The 13,104-nt window shown below is 40.1% G+C and overlaps 1 protein-coding gene across 6 annotated transcripts in view; it reads right to left on the minus strand.

Annotated features, from left to right (window-relative positions):
* CTDSPL (CTD small phosphatase like) overlaps positions 1 to 13,104 on the minus strand; it is an 84,945-nt gene that overhangs the window by 33,880 nt on the left and 37,961 nt on the right. For all 6 annotated transcript variants that reach the window (XM_064445127.1, XM_064445131.1, XM_064445129.1 and 3 more), the window contains exon 2: positions 3,190 to 3,344. In XM_064445127.1, coding sequence (XP_064301197.1) covers positions 3,190 to 3,344 — 155 coding nt within the window. The remainder of the gene's footprint in view (positions 1 to 3,189; positions 3,345 to 13,104) is intronic.

Raw genomic sequence — 13,104 nt, forward strand, 5'->3', positions numbered from 1 at the left:
TTGTATTGAATCTTTAGATACAGAATAGATTGTTCATTACCAGTATTAGAATCACACTTGGACAAGCAGCTGCTCTGTGAGTAGAAGGTTTAAAAGTGAACTCAACACTTTAAAGAAGTTGTTGGGCTTTTCCCCCTAGTGGAATAGAAGTCAGTGCTGAAAAACCCCGTTTGTTCAAAACCGTGCTCAGTCTGGTGTTTCCTCCAATCCTATCCAGAAGTGACTTGACACTTGACTTGCCAAGTATAATCAGGTCACAGAGTTTGGTAAAATACTAAATGAAGCACTGATTTAATCTGAAGCACTGATTTCATTTTTGCTATTACAGCAAAATAATATTTTAAAAAATGAAATAGCACAATGCAATTACTCAGAACAAAATTTCAGAATTGTGTTTTCAATTACTTCATGAAATACTTTTCCCTGCTTTCCCTCCTTTACAACAGGTTAACACTGAAAGGCTCGAGGCTCCTAATTAGAAGGGAGTTATCTTGTCACATCAAATTCAAGAATACACCAGAAGCCACACAGAATAAACACTGAACTCCTGTGAAACCAGAAAAAGCTTTCTCTGTTCCTTTCCCTCCTCTGAAGTCTTTATCACCAGTTTTCATGTAACAACTCTATGAACAGTAAAGACACAAGGAAAGTATGCCCAAGCCATTTTATACTAGTTTCCAAGAGTAACTATTTAACACTATTGTGCAATTTTCTTTTTTTCATTTTTGAAGGAAAGGGTCGCAACACGTGAACTGACTGGGCCATGGTCAGAGGTCACCTGTGATGTGATAAATTATTAATACAACGTACAAGAGAGACGGCAGATATAACCAAGTGACCATTTGAAGAGCAGCTCAACAGAATTTAACCTATTCTTAACCTGGCAGGCAGATTAACGCAACAAGAGCTTTAATTAAAAGCAGAGGAGTTTAAGCAGTGTGTTGTCAGGCTTTCTTTTCTTTCCTAAAACAGGTAACTTTGTAATTCCTGGACATTTAATTTCACCAGTTTAGAAACTGAGGCCCACTGCTGCATGCATGTTCCCCCAAATTACTTATCACTTCTGAATCTAGACAAGACGCTCAGTGTAACTTGGTTAAATCCAACCAGCCTGCACAGTTCTAAAACACAGCTTTCCTGGTAAAAAGCACTAACCTCACAGTGTAACGATGTTCAAATAGATCTGAGTCTTAAACGCTGTTTTTCTTTCTTTAAAAGAATTTCCTACTTACACTGTGTTAGCACTGAAAATATGTATTTATAGATATAAAATATATTTATATACAGCATAAAAACCCACATAACATAGCTTATTAGTCTTCAATCCTGCATTTAAAATAGAAATGTTACAGCCTTATTTGCACTCACTTAAGAACTACCCAAAAGCTTAGCCATACTTGATTTCTTCTACAAGGATCTGTAGTCACTGGAGTGCGTTTGTTTTACAATATGCCTTGAACTTTTTACTCAATTAAGCTGTAGTCTGGTAATGCCATGAATTCTGTGATTTGTGTCATGGGCTCGTGTACAAGTATTGCACAACTTCAAAACTGTTCTCAAAGGTAGCACAGAGCGAGGACGGAAACTTGTGTGCACATACGTGCAATCACTTGCTCAAGGCATAAGATATATTTAGAAAGTAATTAATAATAATTTTACAAAACGCAATCTGAAAGCTACTGACTGAGACCATTTTAACTCACGTTTACTATAGGAAAAAAAACCAAACTTTTTTTTTCTTTACTTATTTCTTTCTAATAAACTCTCATTTTCTCTCATTTGGAACTTTGCGGGGAGCCCCACCTCTGCCTCCTTTCCATTCCCTAGGATAATGGAAAGGGAAATTTTACTAGTTTCCCATTCCTTTTGCTTTTCAGGTGAACGTGTGCATACATGCTACACACTACTCAGCTTTCCCTTCAGCACATCCAGGCTGGATCTCCCCTCATTTCAGTCAGAACGTACCTTGGCTAGCAAAAGAAGTCTAAAAATACACATACAATTCCTCCTCTTGGCAGAGAAATTTTCAGTGTACTTTACCTCTGTGTGAGCAGTTTCAGCACGAACTGCTGCAGTTCAGCTTTACCTCCACACACACTCTTAGTCTCCATGGCTTTCATTTCCTTTCCTCTCTCCCACCAAACATTCCTCTGCTTTCTCCTGAGCTTTTCAGAATTCACACGTAACAAGCAAAACTCAAAACAAAATAAAGGGACTGGACAAGGTAGGTAAGAAATCAGCTGCATCAAATATGAAAAATTAGTGCGAAGTGCAGAAGGGTGGAAAGATGGAGAAGTCTCCATTTCTGCTATTATTCCCCATCATGGATACAATCTCTTAAAGCCCTGGAAAAGTGCGAGGGGAATGGTGTTTCAATTAAGAGTGCAGCGACAGTGGAGTCTTGAGGGTGCTGAACAACACCACGGTATGGAAAAGCTGATATCCCTATGTTTGATGTATTGAACTGCAGTTCTTCAGTTCATAATGCAAATGCTCGTAACGTTATCAGATTTAAAAAGAACACATAAAATAATTTGTGTTGTGGTTTTATGAATATGGCAAAGCAATATAATTACTAGAACTCAATGAACATAATGCTGCTCTTCAAGGCTTTGAAGTACTGAAAGTTTGTATCAATTAATTTGACTTATCAGGTAAATAAAGCTTAATAACCTGGAAAAGTGGCCAAAAGCTGATACCTCTGGACTCAGTGTGCATTAAATACAGGTGAACAGGTTAAAAAAAACAGGTCCAAACAATTATGGTTCTCCCTCTTTTTGAACTGTTTTTATGTCACTGAAAACCCTTTCAACTGCCAGTCAAAGAAGTTCCACTACGCTCCAGAGGACACATTTTACCCTTCCTGTAGTTGGCAAAGAGAACCAAAGCTAGAGGCAACTCAGCATCTGAAGTTTTACGAGAAGTCCACATTTTTTTAGTGTCTTACTCAGGTTTTAAATGTTGTTTGCTTATAAAATGTATAGTGCCAATACCTTTCACAGTAAAGTTAATTTTAAATTGCAGCTGAAGAGATCATATTAGCTATCCACCATCAAAACAGTCATTTTTTCTGTAACTCAAAACATGTTCCCCATGAGGGAAACCTATTAAGACAAACCTTCAGAAGCACAGAGTTAAACCTTGGTTACAAAAGACCCATACGACAGCAGAGTAAGAGAAAAGCCTGACCTTCTGAAGTCCTCCATTCTCCTCCACCAAAGGAGGAAGAGCACTGGTGCTATTGGTAGATGGTGGTTCGACATTGTAGTCACGAAAGCAGCAGAATAAGGTGCTAAAGATACTTCGACTCCTCTGCTTCTTCAAGCTGATATTACATTGGGACACTAGGAAAAGAAAAACAAACAGCAGAAAATTAAATTCATGTAGCACACAGACCTCATTTTCCAGACCACAATGACTGAATTTAGGATGCATGGTTACCACCTCAGAAGCCCTTTCAAGTCTTAAGATAACCTCACAGAGATTTTCCATCACACTGAGACCCCCTTCCTTCCATTTCAGCACATTTTTCCCTTGTCAAACTCACATGGTGACGTTAGCCTATCCCTAACCAACCTGGATCTCTGCACAATCAAAGGTCTTGCCATACTTGAGAGCTTTCCTAGAAACATCCAAAGGAGATACTGGAGATTACATGAAGTAACTTGCTGCTAAAATATGTCTCTGGACTAAGGAAGCAAATAGGACTGATTTAAAACAGAAGAGACGCAATAAATGCCTATGGATGCCTGGGCATATTTTCTAGCCAAACACACAATCATGTGTGGAACATTTAAACTCCTGCAAAGGTCCAAAACAAATCTGAGATGTTTCTGAGTTTCCTCTGTTACTGTTTGACAGCGTTGCTGCAAGACAAAGGACGCAACACAGAGGCAGCACTGTGAGCTGCAACCCTGGCTGCAGGAACGAGCCTGGAGAGCCTGTAACTAAGCAAACAGGAGTCCTGGCCTTTCTTTTCAACTTGCTTATTGGTCTACCAGGATTAAAAACCCCAACTAGTAAATAATTACATACAGCTCAATGAAAGCAAGTCTAGCATTTTTAAAGACTAAAACCTGTAGATAAAAGCAACAGTTTGGAGAGAAGAAATGCACATAAGACATCTAATGATCTCCCCAGGACTCAAACTCCCGAAAATTAAATCTCGAACACATATTAAAATAATAAAATAAAATGAGTTGGGAAAAAAGCTTTAGAATCTTTTAAGTAATACTCAGTTTGATCACCAAATATTTAATGTTCTATTGTTAGCGAGAAGTATTTGTTTCCTGCGTCGGAGTGCAACACCCAAGAGATTCGGCACCCTTGCAGGGCAGGGACAGGCAGGTGCACCCTTTTCATCGTGTGCCTTTTGCTTTTCCTTTGATGTTTATCTATACCACTGCAACATGTGGCACTGAATGCTATCGATACTCGACTTGTTAACATCACACGGCAACACAATGAGAGACAACCATGTCATGTGCATCTTGTAAATAACTGCTTTGCCACAACTATTACCGTGACTACTGTGCAAAACCGAACGTGAGGCACGGCATGCCAGAGACAGGCACTCCCCTCTGCTGTACTGCCTTACCTTCGCCAGGACCAACCTGCCCTCTCCATTAAGCAGAGGAATATCTTAGACTACAAAGATTAATGGCTTCCTTTTCAGAGTCAACAAATGATTTCATTGAAAATACACGCGAACAAGCCCAAACAAGCTATTTTTCATTCTTTATTCACAGCTATGCAGCAGCGCATCTTGAAGTAGCAAACTTAATTTCAAAGGTGGATTACACCACGAGAAAAGGATGCTATGAAAGTGGTAGCACCCAGCAGTTTAACAGCCGTCCACGCACCGCATCGTTTATTTACATTCTGCATTAGGAGGAACAAAACAGTCCCCCAACCCAACGTTAGAGGGTAAGTGAAATTCTTAGCAAGTCCCATCACACACATCAATATGTAACTCCCCACCTTTCCTCCTCTCTCAAATTATTAAGGAACTGCCACATACATCTCCCTGCCTCCTGAAGTCTCAAATGTGTCATGGGCAATCAAGGCAACTCGCAACACAAACAATATCTTTACTAACACAAAAATAAATTTGCAGTGGGAGAAGAGTTTTGTATGAAATTGAACGAATCTCCTGTAGACAAATTAAGGGTTACCATCGCGCTCTGAAGGCAGGAGTGCCAGTACACACGTGTGCCTTGACAAGAAAGCCTCATGGCGCAGATTTGAACTTCCAAGTACTCTCGGAAAGTAGAAACAAAATCTTCCGCTTCTGAAGAGTTAGCATAACCTAGACATCAGTATTTTCTCCTCTCAAAGCACTTGTGAAGTGTCTTAACAGCTCCAACAGTTAGATTCTGTTCTCCACAGTAGCGTTTCCATATTTGCGAAAATATTTTTCTGCCTGAAGGGAGTGAGCAATGCTCAGGTTCAGTTATTAATTGCTATTAGGAGGAAAATGTACTGGCATAGAAAACTAAATGGTTTTTATAAACTTCCACTATTTAAAAAGTGCTCAGATAACAGAATAAAGTCAGGATTGTGCACAAATTCGTGTGTGTCTGTGTGCTTAAGGAAGTGTTTCATTACTTTAAGAACACTTGTAAACTGAAACCAATCTAATCACTGCTTTTCAATACTCCAGTTAAACAGAAAACATATGCAAAACTCTAGCCATTGGAAGTGTATGTTACAGTAAAAGGCTTATTCTCAAAATGTCACATTCTGTTTGCAACAAATTTGCAGAAACAAGTTCTCAGAAATCCCCAAAGAATGCCTGTGCAGCTATGAGGGACTTTTTCAGCAGCACTCAGGCACAAGCAAGTTTGTCGCAGCATCATCCAGGCAAAGGAGAACTCCTTTCTGACCTTAAACACTGAAACGTGCAGGAATTCAAATGGCAAGCACAATGTTCTGTGTCCTGTTCCCTACAGCTAGTGCCACAGAAACCTTCCTAATAAGCTGTATCTTGTTTTCAGCCTCTACTTAAAAATATGATGGCAAATAATCAAATTTGAATGCTTAAAATAGAAATGCTCTTACACAGCGTTTATCATAAGCTTTGGTTTTTCCTGGACTTCGTAAGATACAAGAATGTAACATTAAACTTCATTCTGCAAACCATTTTTATGCATGAAATAGTCCTCCCAAAGCCAAGACTGCATTTTTTAATAAAGTCCAGCTTACATTGTAGGCTGGGACTGAAGTAGGTCTTCAACTCATGATCCATTTCTGTGAAGTTAATAAAAAGTGAGCGTGTTTAGCAAGAAAAACTAATTACCAAATATTTGCAGAAGAAGTGTTGCAGAGTACTTCTGAGCTTAGTCTTTGGGAGGTTCTTGAATACAAACAGCACGCAAGGCCAAAATTTACCTAAACCACATCATGTTGGTCCCAAACTTCATAACACTAAGATCAGACCATGGATGGTCCGGAGACGCGAAGAGCCGTATTAACAGATTCCAGGACAAAGTCCAACAACTACAGCGTTTAATGGGGAGGGGTGAAAGCAGGGATGCTGCGTGGCCTCCGATGGCTACAGCTTCTGAAGACATATGTGTCTGAGAGATGCTTGAACTCCTCACCTCTAGTGACTCCTCCGGCCTGTTTGTATCTTGCTGCTCTGAGCTGCTGTTTGTAGCAAGCCTTGCAATCAGGTAAGAATTACCGCAGCATTTTTAAATGAATAAATTCATAACTGCCTCAGCTGCACAGCAGGAACAGCATAACCACTCAGGAACTAACATTGCTATTTTTTTCTACAAAGAGGTCTGAAAGAGGCAGTAAACAGAGTAAACAGTCTAAATATTTTAAAACCTCAGACAAAAGCTGCTGATTTGTCCGAATCATTTAAGAATTCTTGTTTTCCTTGATCCAATTATACATTTCAAATGGCCACTCACATTCGCTCAGTGAAACACTTGTTCTACGAAAAATATTCCTTCGTATTGTTTTTCATCGTGGCAATTTTGCAATTCATAATATGTTGGTGTTTCAAATAGGTCTTTCCACTGATTTAGGTATTATTTTAAAGATATCTGGGGTTTTTTTTAATAAGTTACAGAGGCTCTACTGTGACTTAATAAATTATAATTTTGGATGCATTAAGGACCAGAAGCTCTCAAGTGGCTTTACGTGCCACGCAGTATTAACACGCACAGGTACTGCATAGGTAGGAAAGACTTGCACCATATCTTGTTTTGAGCAACTATGACAGTGCTGGGCATCACAGAAAATAGTTTCTCCTTCCTTAGTTCCACTGCACCAAATGCGACAGGCGTGCTGTTTGCTTCATTTGCTTTTCTTGGAAGCGCTGACAGTACATATAGGTAACAACTGTAACCCAGAAGATGTAAAGAAGCATTAATATTGAATCACTACCATAAGTTTAGGTATTCTTGATGCCAGCAAATTTTGAGGAGAAAAAAAACAAGCGCAGAGGACAAAACCTGGTGTTCCTTAAAAGCCCAGTTCCTTAAAAGACCCAGCAGTGATGACACCGGAGTGGTAAGCTGAATTATCTCAACTCCACGCCTGAGCAGCATCCAGCGTATGGAATTCAGAGCACTTTTTCTTTTTTTCCACTCCATCTTTTGGGAGTTACAACCTTGATTTCTGGAACTGATTTCCTACGGCATCCACAGAAGTACTATACTCATTACCTCTATCACCGCTGGATGCTGAAGACAACTTGAAGTGACCTTTTACAATCTTAAACACTGCATACCAAGCACTTAAGCACTGCATACCAAAAAACCCCAGGCAAAATAACTTCACAATATGAAAGCATGTTATCTGTGAAAGCCGGGAAGACTGTAACCAGCAGATATCTGCAGAAAAGTTGAAGAAAGCAACAATGCAAGACTGGAGCGATGCTTTCCCTTAACACATCCCAGGTGCACTATAACTGCAGTTTAACGACTTCCTTACCCAAAGACATCAACGGCGTATGTTACAGTCCTCAACTAAATCCTCTTTCGGGACTTTGCCCAATGAAGCTTTGAACCTACCCCAACTTTTAGTGTCAAAAGTGTCCTGGGGCAAGAAGGTCCACAGCTCAGTCAACAGTTCAGCTGTGTCCGAACTCTGACCCTCCTTGTTTCTTATCTTTGTACCTTCTCTAATTCACTTATTTGAACAGGAGCAGGGGGACCAGAACCACACTCAAGATCGACAATGAAAGGAGAGAGCACCATGAGCTTATGCACCCACACGGTGCTTTGGCCTCTTACTTTTTTAGTAATTCCTAATCTCTTATTTGTGTTTTACAACAAGTGACCATTGGGCTAATGTGCCTTTTCAGAAGATCTTATTATAACACCGAGATCTCTTCACTAGTAGTTATTTCAGGCGTCACTGCAAATACAAGTCAAGACATCTCTTCCCATGCAGAAAATGTCACGTGTATCTACACTTAATTTCAGTCTAAGATTTTAGAGGCCAGCCATTCAAAATCATGTTGCCTTCCTACAACTCTTCACAGTTAAGTTCTAAATCAACATACAGATGCACATATATGCACGCATTCATGTACGTGCACAAACAAATACACACCCTTTCCCTTATAATTTTTGTCACCTTATTTCCTTATTCCCTTTTCCATATAGCTTAATACTACACCAAAGAGCAGACTGCACAGATCCCTGCGTAACTACTTCTTCCCCAGGGATCTCACGGAGGCCTGCAGGAGCCTTCAGCAAAGCACACTGTCAAATTATCTGAATTTCTAAAAGATTATTTACAGGCAGGGTCAGGAACAGGAACAGGAACACAACGCTCTCTGCCAGAAGGGAAGTCCCTTTGGTCCAGATTTCCCCTGATCTGAAAGTGCAAAGTCACACCTATCGTTTCCAGATGCTCTCCTGCACTCTTTCTTACGGCCAGCCTCGCTGCTCATAACCTGCGTGCTACCCGCTGCTTGCGAGTAAGTTAATTCTTGAATCGCCTGCAAGTTTCTGGAAGTCAAAGATGGTCCACAAAACTGTGCTTATTAAGGTCTTCTGGCAAGTCCTGACGAACCCACAGCATTAGTAAGCCTGGGGAGCGGTTCAAGGAAAGATAAAGGCAAGTTTTAAGATAACCTACTGCAATCACGTAAACTTAAATAGAAGATACCAAACTGGGTGGTTACAAAAAGAGAACAGGAAGAAAAAAAAAAAACCAAACATTACAGACAGATGTTATAATAGAAATTAATACAAGAGCATGCTAATAGAAGGGACCTACAGCATCTTCTCAAACCTCCTTTCATTCTAACCATCCTTTAGAGGCAGAAGCGTTGCGCTGCTGCTCTCCCACCAGGACAGTTCCAACAGCAGCACAAGCTACACAGTGAAGAAAAAGCTTTTCCTTCATGCACTGCATTCTAAAAAAGTTCATTTCAGGGCTTCTCCCATCAGATTTTGCTGTAGTTGCACGAAATCACAAAAGCAGATTGCTGTGCAGCCGTCGCACAGGAAAGCCCTTGTTGCTCCGGAAAGCCACCGTGGGACGACTGGAGGGCTCCTAATCCAGCCCATCCCTCCGTGGTGCATGAGTGAGCTAATTACTGCCAAATTTTTCCTAATTAAATGAATGCAATAGCCAGTCCTCTCAAATAATATAAACTGGGTAATGAAGAGACTTTCCATGCACTTACAGATGAACTTGCTAAATGCAATAAAATGAACATCTGTGTATCGTGAGCTCTCTGCTAACAAGTTTGTTTATAATACAAAATGGAAAGATGTAAGTCAGAATAAAGTGGTATTAAACAGAGCCTTTCTTCAAAAGGAAGCCGTTTCAAAATTTATACATGATTAGAGCTGCATACTTTCTCAGTCTTCCAAAAAGGCTGCATTTGATCTTATTAGAAAAATAGGATTTTATATCCTACATGACTCAAGCTAGAAACAGGGAAGTAGCAGAAAACCGGCAACTTTGCTTTCAGAGCTCCTTTTTTTGTGATGTATTGACCAGGATAGAAATTATTTTGCAATACTTGATGCCAAATCCGCACGTGATGCCCACATAACTTTGCTTTTAAATGCCATTCGCAGTTTACCAGTGAAATGTTTAACCTTCCATGTGAGCTTTGCAGAAAATATAGCAAGAACAGCACTGTCACATACCTGAAACAACCGCCCACTACTGCTTTAGCCTTCAAATATGTATAACCCAAGAAAATTGCTCTGTTTATATTCAGCATGATATACCCCAGAATTATCTTCAACTGAAGCTGGCAACCTCTTTCCCCCCAAAAAACATAATTAAATAAAACTTAAGGTTTGTTTTTTCCATTGAAATTATTTGTCTGAAGGGAGGGATCTCAGACTAGTTTAGTGAAAGAAAAATCTTCCCAAAACATTTTACTACCATTCCCCACCCCAAACCCTTTCCCATTTCCCATACACTGCAGTGAGTCTGCTCTGGATGGAGCTGATCGCATGGCTGGGGCCAAGGAATAAAAGCCTAAACATGTAAAACAGGTGGGGACATGGAGGAAAAATAACCAAGTAGCTGATTTTTACTTTTGAGATAATCTCTTCTTTATCTCACTTTAATCCACCTAAAGTAGGTCACTGTACTTGGATCTGAAACAAATGCCAATATAATTTATGAACTTTTAGGCATTTTAACAGAAAGTGGCCATTATTCTTATTAACCCATTCCATGATGTTTCGGAAAACAAGCTCAGAAGTTGCACCTGTACGCTAAGATCAAACGGTTATGCAAGAGCAGCTTATCTCATTCAAAGAGACGTTACCTAGCGGATATCAGAACACTTAAGTTTGCTTTCCGTACCTGCAAAAGTCCTATAAAAATACACCTTCACGCAGTACCTAGGACAAAAGGAGATAAATCATCGGGACAAATGTTAATTCAAGACAGCTCAAGCTGTATGAAGAAAAAAGACGTCTACCTAACCAAACAAAACTTTGGCACCATTTTTGTTGTGGCAGCTTAAAGTAAAAAAATTATTTTGCTGTACATTAATTAGGGTTCTCAAATCTGGGTGGATTAAATACCTGCCGTTGGTTATTGGATGCCTGTTTTCTAAGGATCAGGAGTGGTAAAATTCTGAAGCACTTTTTTAGTACACGACTGAGTGCTCAGCACTGCTCCCTCTGTACAAGGCTGTGATGCATCATGAGATACAGCCAGTAAATGTTTAAAAACAGCAGCTGTACACAGAAGCCTCTTAACTGACAAGGAGGGATAAGAAACCATGAAAAGCCTCAAAACAGGACAGAAACCCGACAGATCCCAAGGCAAATTCCAAACCCATAAAACTGTTGGTACACTTCAGCCGGCACACTGAGGTTTGGTTGGACAAACACATGTGTGACGGTATAACCTTCATACCAGACATGTCAGGCTCTCATATAAGCCATGATTTAAACACCTGTGGTGTGTTGCAGTGTTCAAAAAATTAGGAGGGTTGCTACTAGGAGACACTATGTTAAAAGAAATCCATCTGTCGGAGCCCAACTCCTTGCATTTATTCAGCTCCCAGACTGAAAGCAGATCCACTGCTTCAGGCGTATCCACATTTCATAACGAAGCTGAAAAGTTAAAAATGTTTTAACAACCTAATTAACCCGCTGAACTATGTTCTGAGTGAAACACCTTCAAGTTCAAATTAAAGAGCGCAGATTTTGGCTGCCTCCTTTCCTGCTCCAGTGCTTGATAAGCTAACAGGGCTACACTGAGACCACTTCCAATTTCAAGTAGCAGCATATGTAGATCTGTATCTCCAAAGGACTGAAAAGTAGGTCTCCTTGTGATCCAGGAAGGAACTAATTAACAGTTAGCGCTTTCATTTTTGGGCCTGTCTTGCTTGCCACTGGAACAGCCAGGGACAGAAGATGGATGATAATACAAAAGAGAGGACAGATGTCCACCTCCAGCAAGGTGAGCCAGGCAGCTGCTGTACCTTCGCCTTCTACATAAACAGCTGGACAGTATTTAAACAGGAGCTGAATGTGCCCATCCAGCCTTCTTTGGATTCTCCTCCAAGCTAGAGAAGAGCCTGACCTGTGCTCGGTACCTGTCCTGCGTTAGCATCCATCCACCTGGTCAGCACGTAGCATCCTGTGAGAGAGCAACAAGGACCAAGGGCCCGTAACGGGGTGTCCCGGTCTTCAAGGTGGACCCTGTGCGTGCTCCCTTCCTTTTCACATAGGACTAAGTAGCTGCTGAACACACTAAAAAACGTGCTACAGGGATACATAACATTTTTTTTTAATGCGTGTATGCATATATATACAGTTCACAGTAGACCCTTTTCCTAGTATTTGCCTTTTTTGAGAAAAGCCACAGCACTACATATCTTCCAGAGGAGCCTATGAATATAAATTCTCAAAATACACATCTTCTTAAAAGAAACAAATAAAATTAGTAAATAAATAACTAACCACACCCCACAACATCACCCTTCCATCAGCAGGTAGTCTGAAATGGTAACGGAGCTGCCACATGCACAAAGGACCAGAACCACTTGAAAAGAAAAGATAAAAAAATCTAAAAGAAATAAACCCCCTCATCTCACTTTCACACTACACAGAAGGCAAGGTGGCAGCACTGGAGTTCAGTGTTCGCTGGCAGAAGTGATCAAACTCAAAAGGTTGTTGTTTTTTTTTTTCCTTTTTCTGAAACAAGATATTTCACTTCTGAAGTGCAATGCAAAAGCAATGCCTCAAAACAGCTTAAGGGCAAAATAAAATACAGCAAATAATGCAGAAATAGCTCCAGTTCTACCAGATTACTACCTTTCGTAACTGGACGGAAAACAAAGCTAACTAAACCACACGGGCAACATAATAGAAAGGTCTTATGCTACAAAATAAACATAACTTTTTGTAGTGACATTGTGGAGCCATTTCTCTGTACCTATAGTGCTTCACTAAGTTTAATGCTTTGTCTCAGCCACGGTAATCTGAGTAGTGCAGAAGCAATATCCATAGAACATGACACATTTAAAGCAGTAGCACACCACAAAGATTCACTTTAGAAAAATATATTTTCTGCAAAAAAAAAAAAAAAATCTAAGCATTTTAGAAGCTGCAGTGTTTCTTCGTTGTTTGAGCAAAGACCGAGCTGCTCCAT

The sequence above is a fragment of the Phalacrocorax carbo genome, chromosome 2 (assembly GCF_963921805.1).
Source record: "Phalacrocorax carbo chromosome 2, bPhaCar2.1, whole genome shotgun sequence".
Classification (NCBI taxonomy): domain Eukaryota; kingdom Metazoa; phylum Chordata; class Aves; order Suliformes; family Phalacrocoracidae; genus Phalacrocorax; species Phalacrocorax carbo.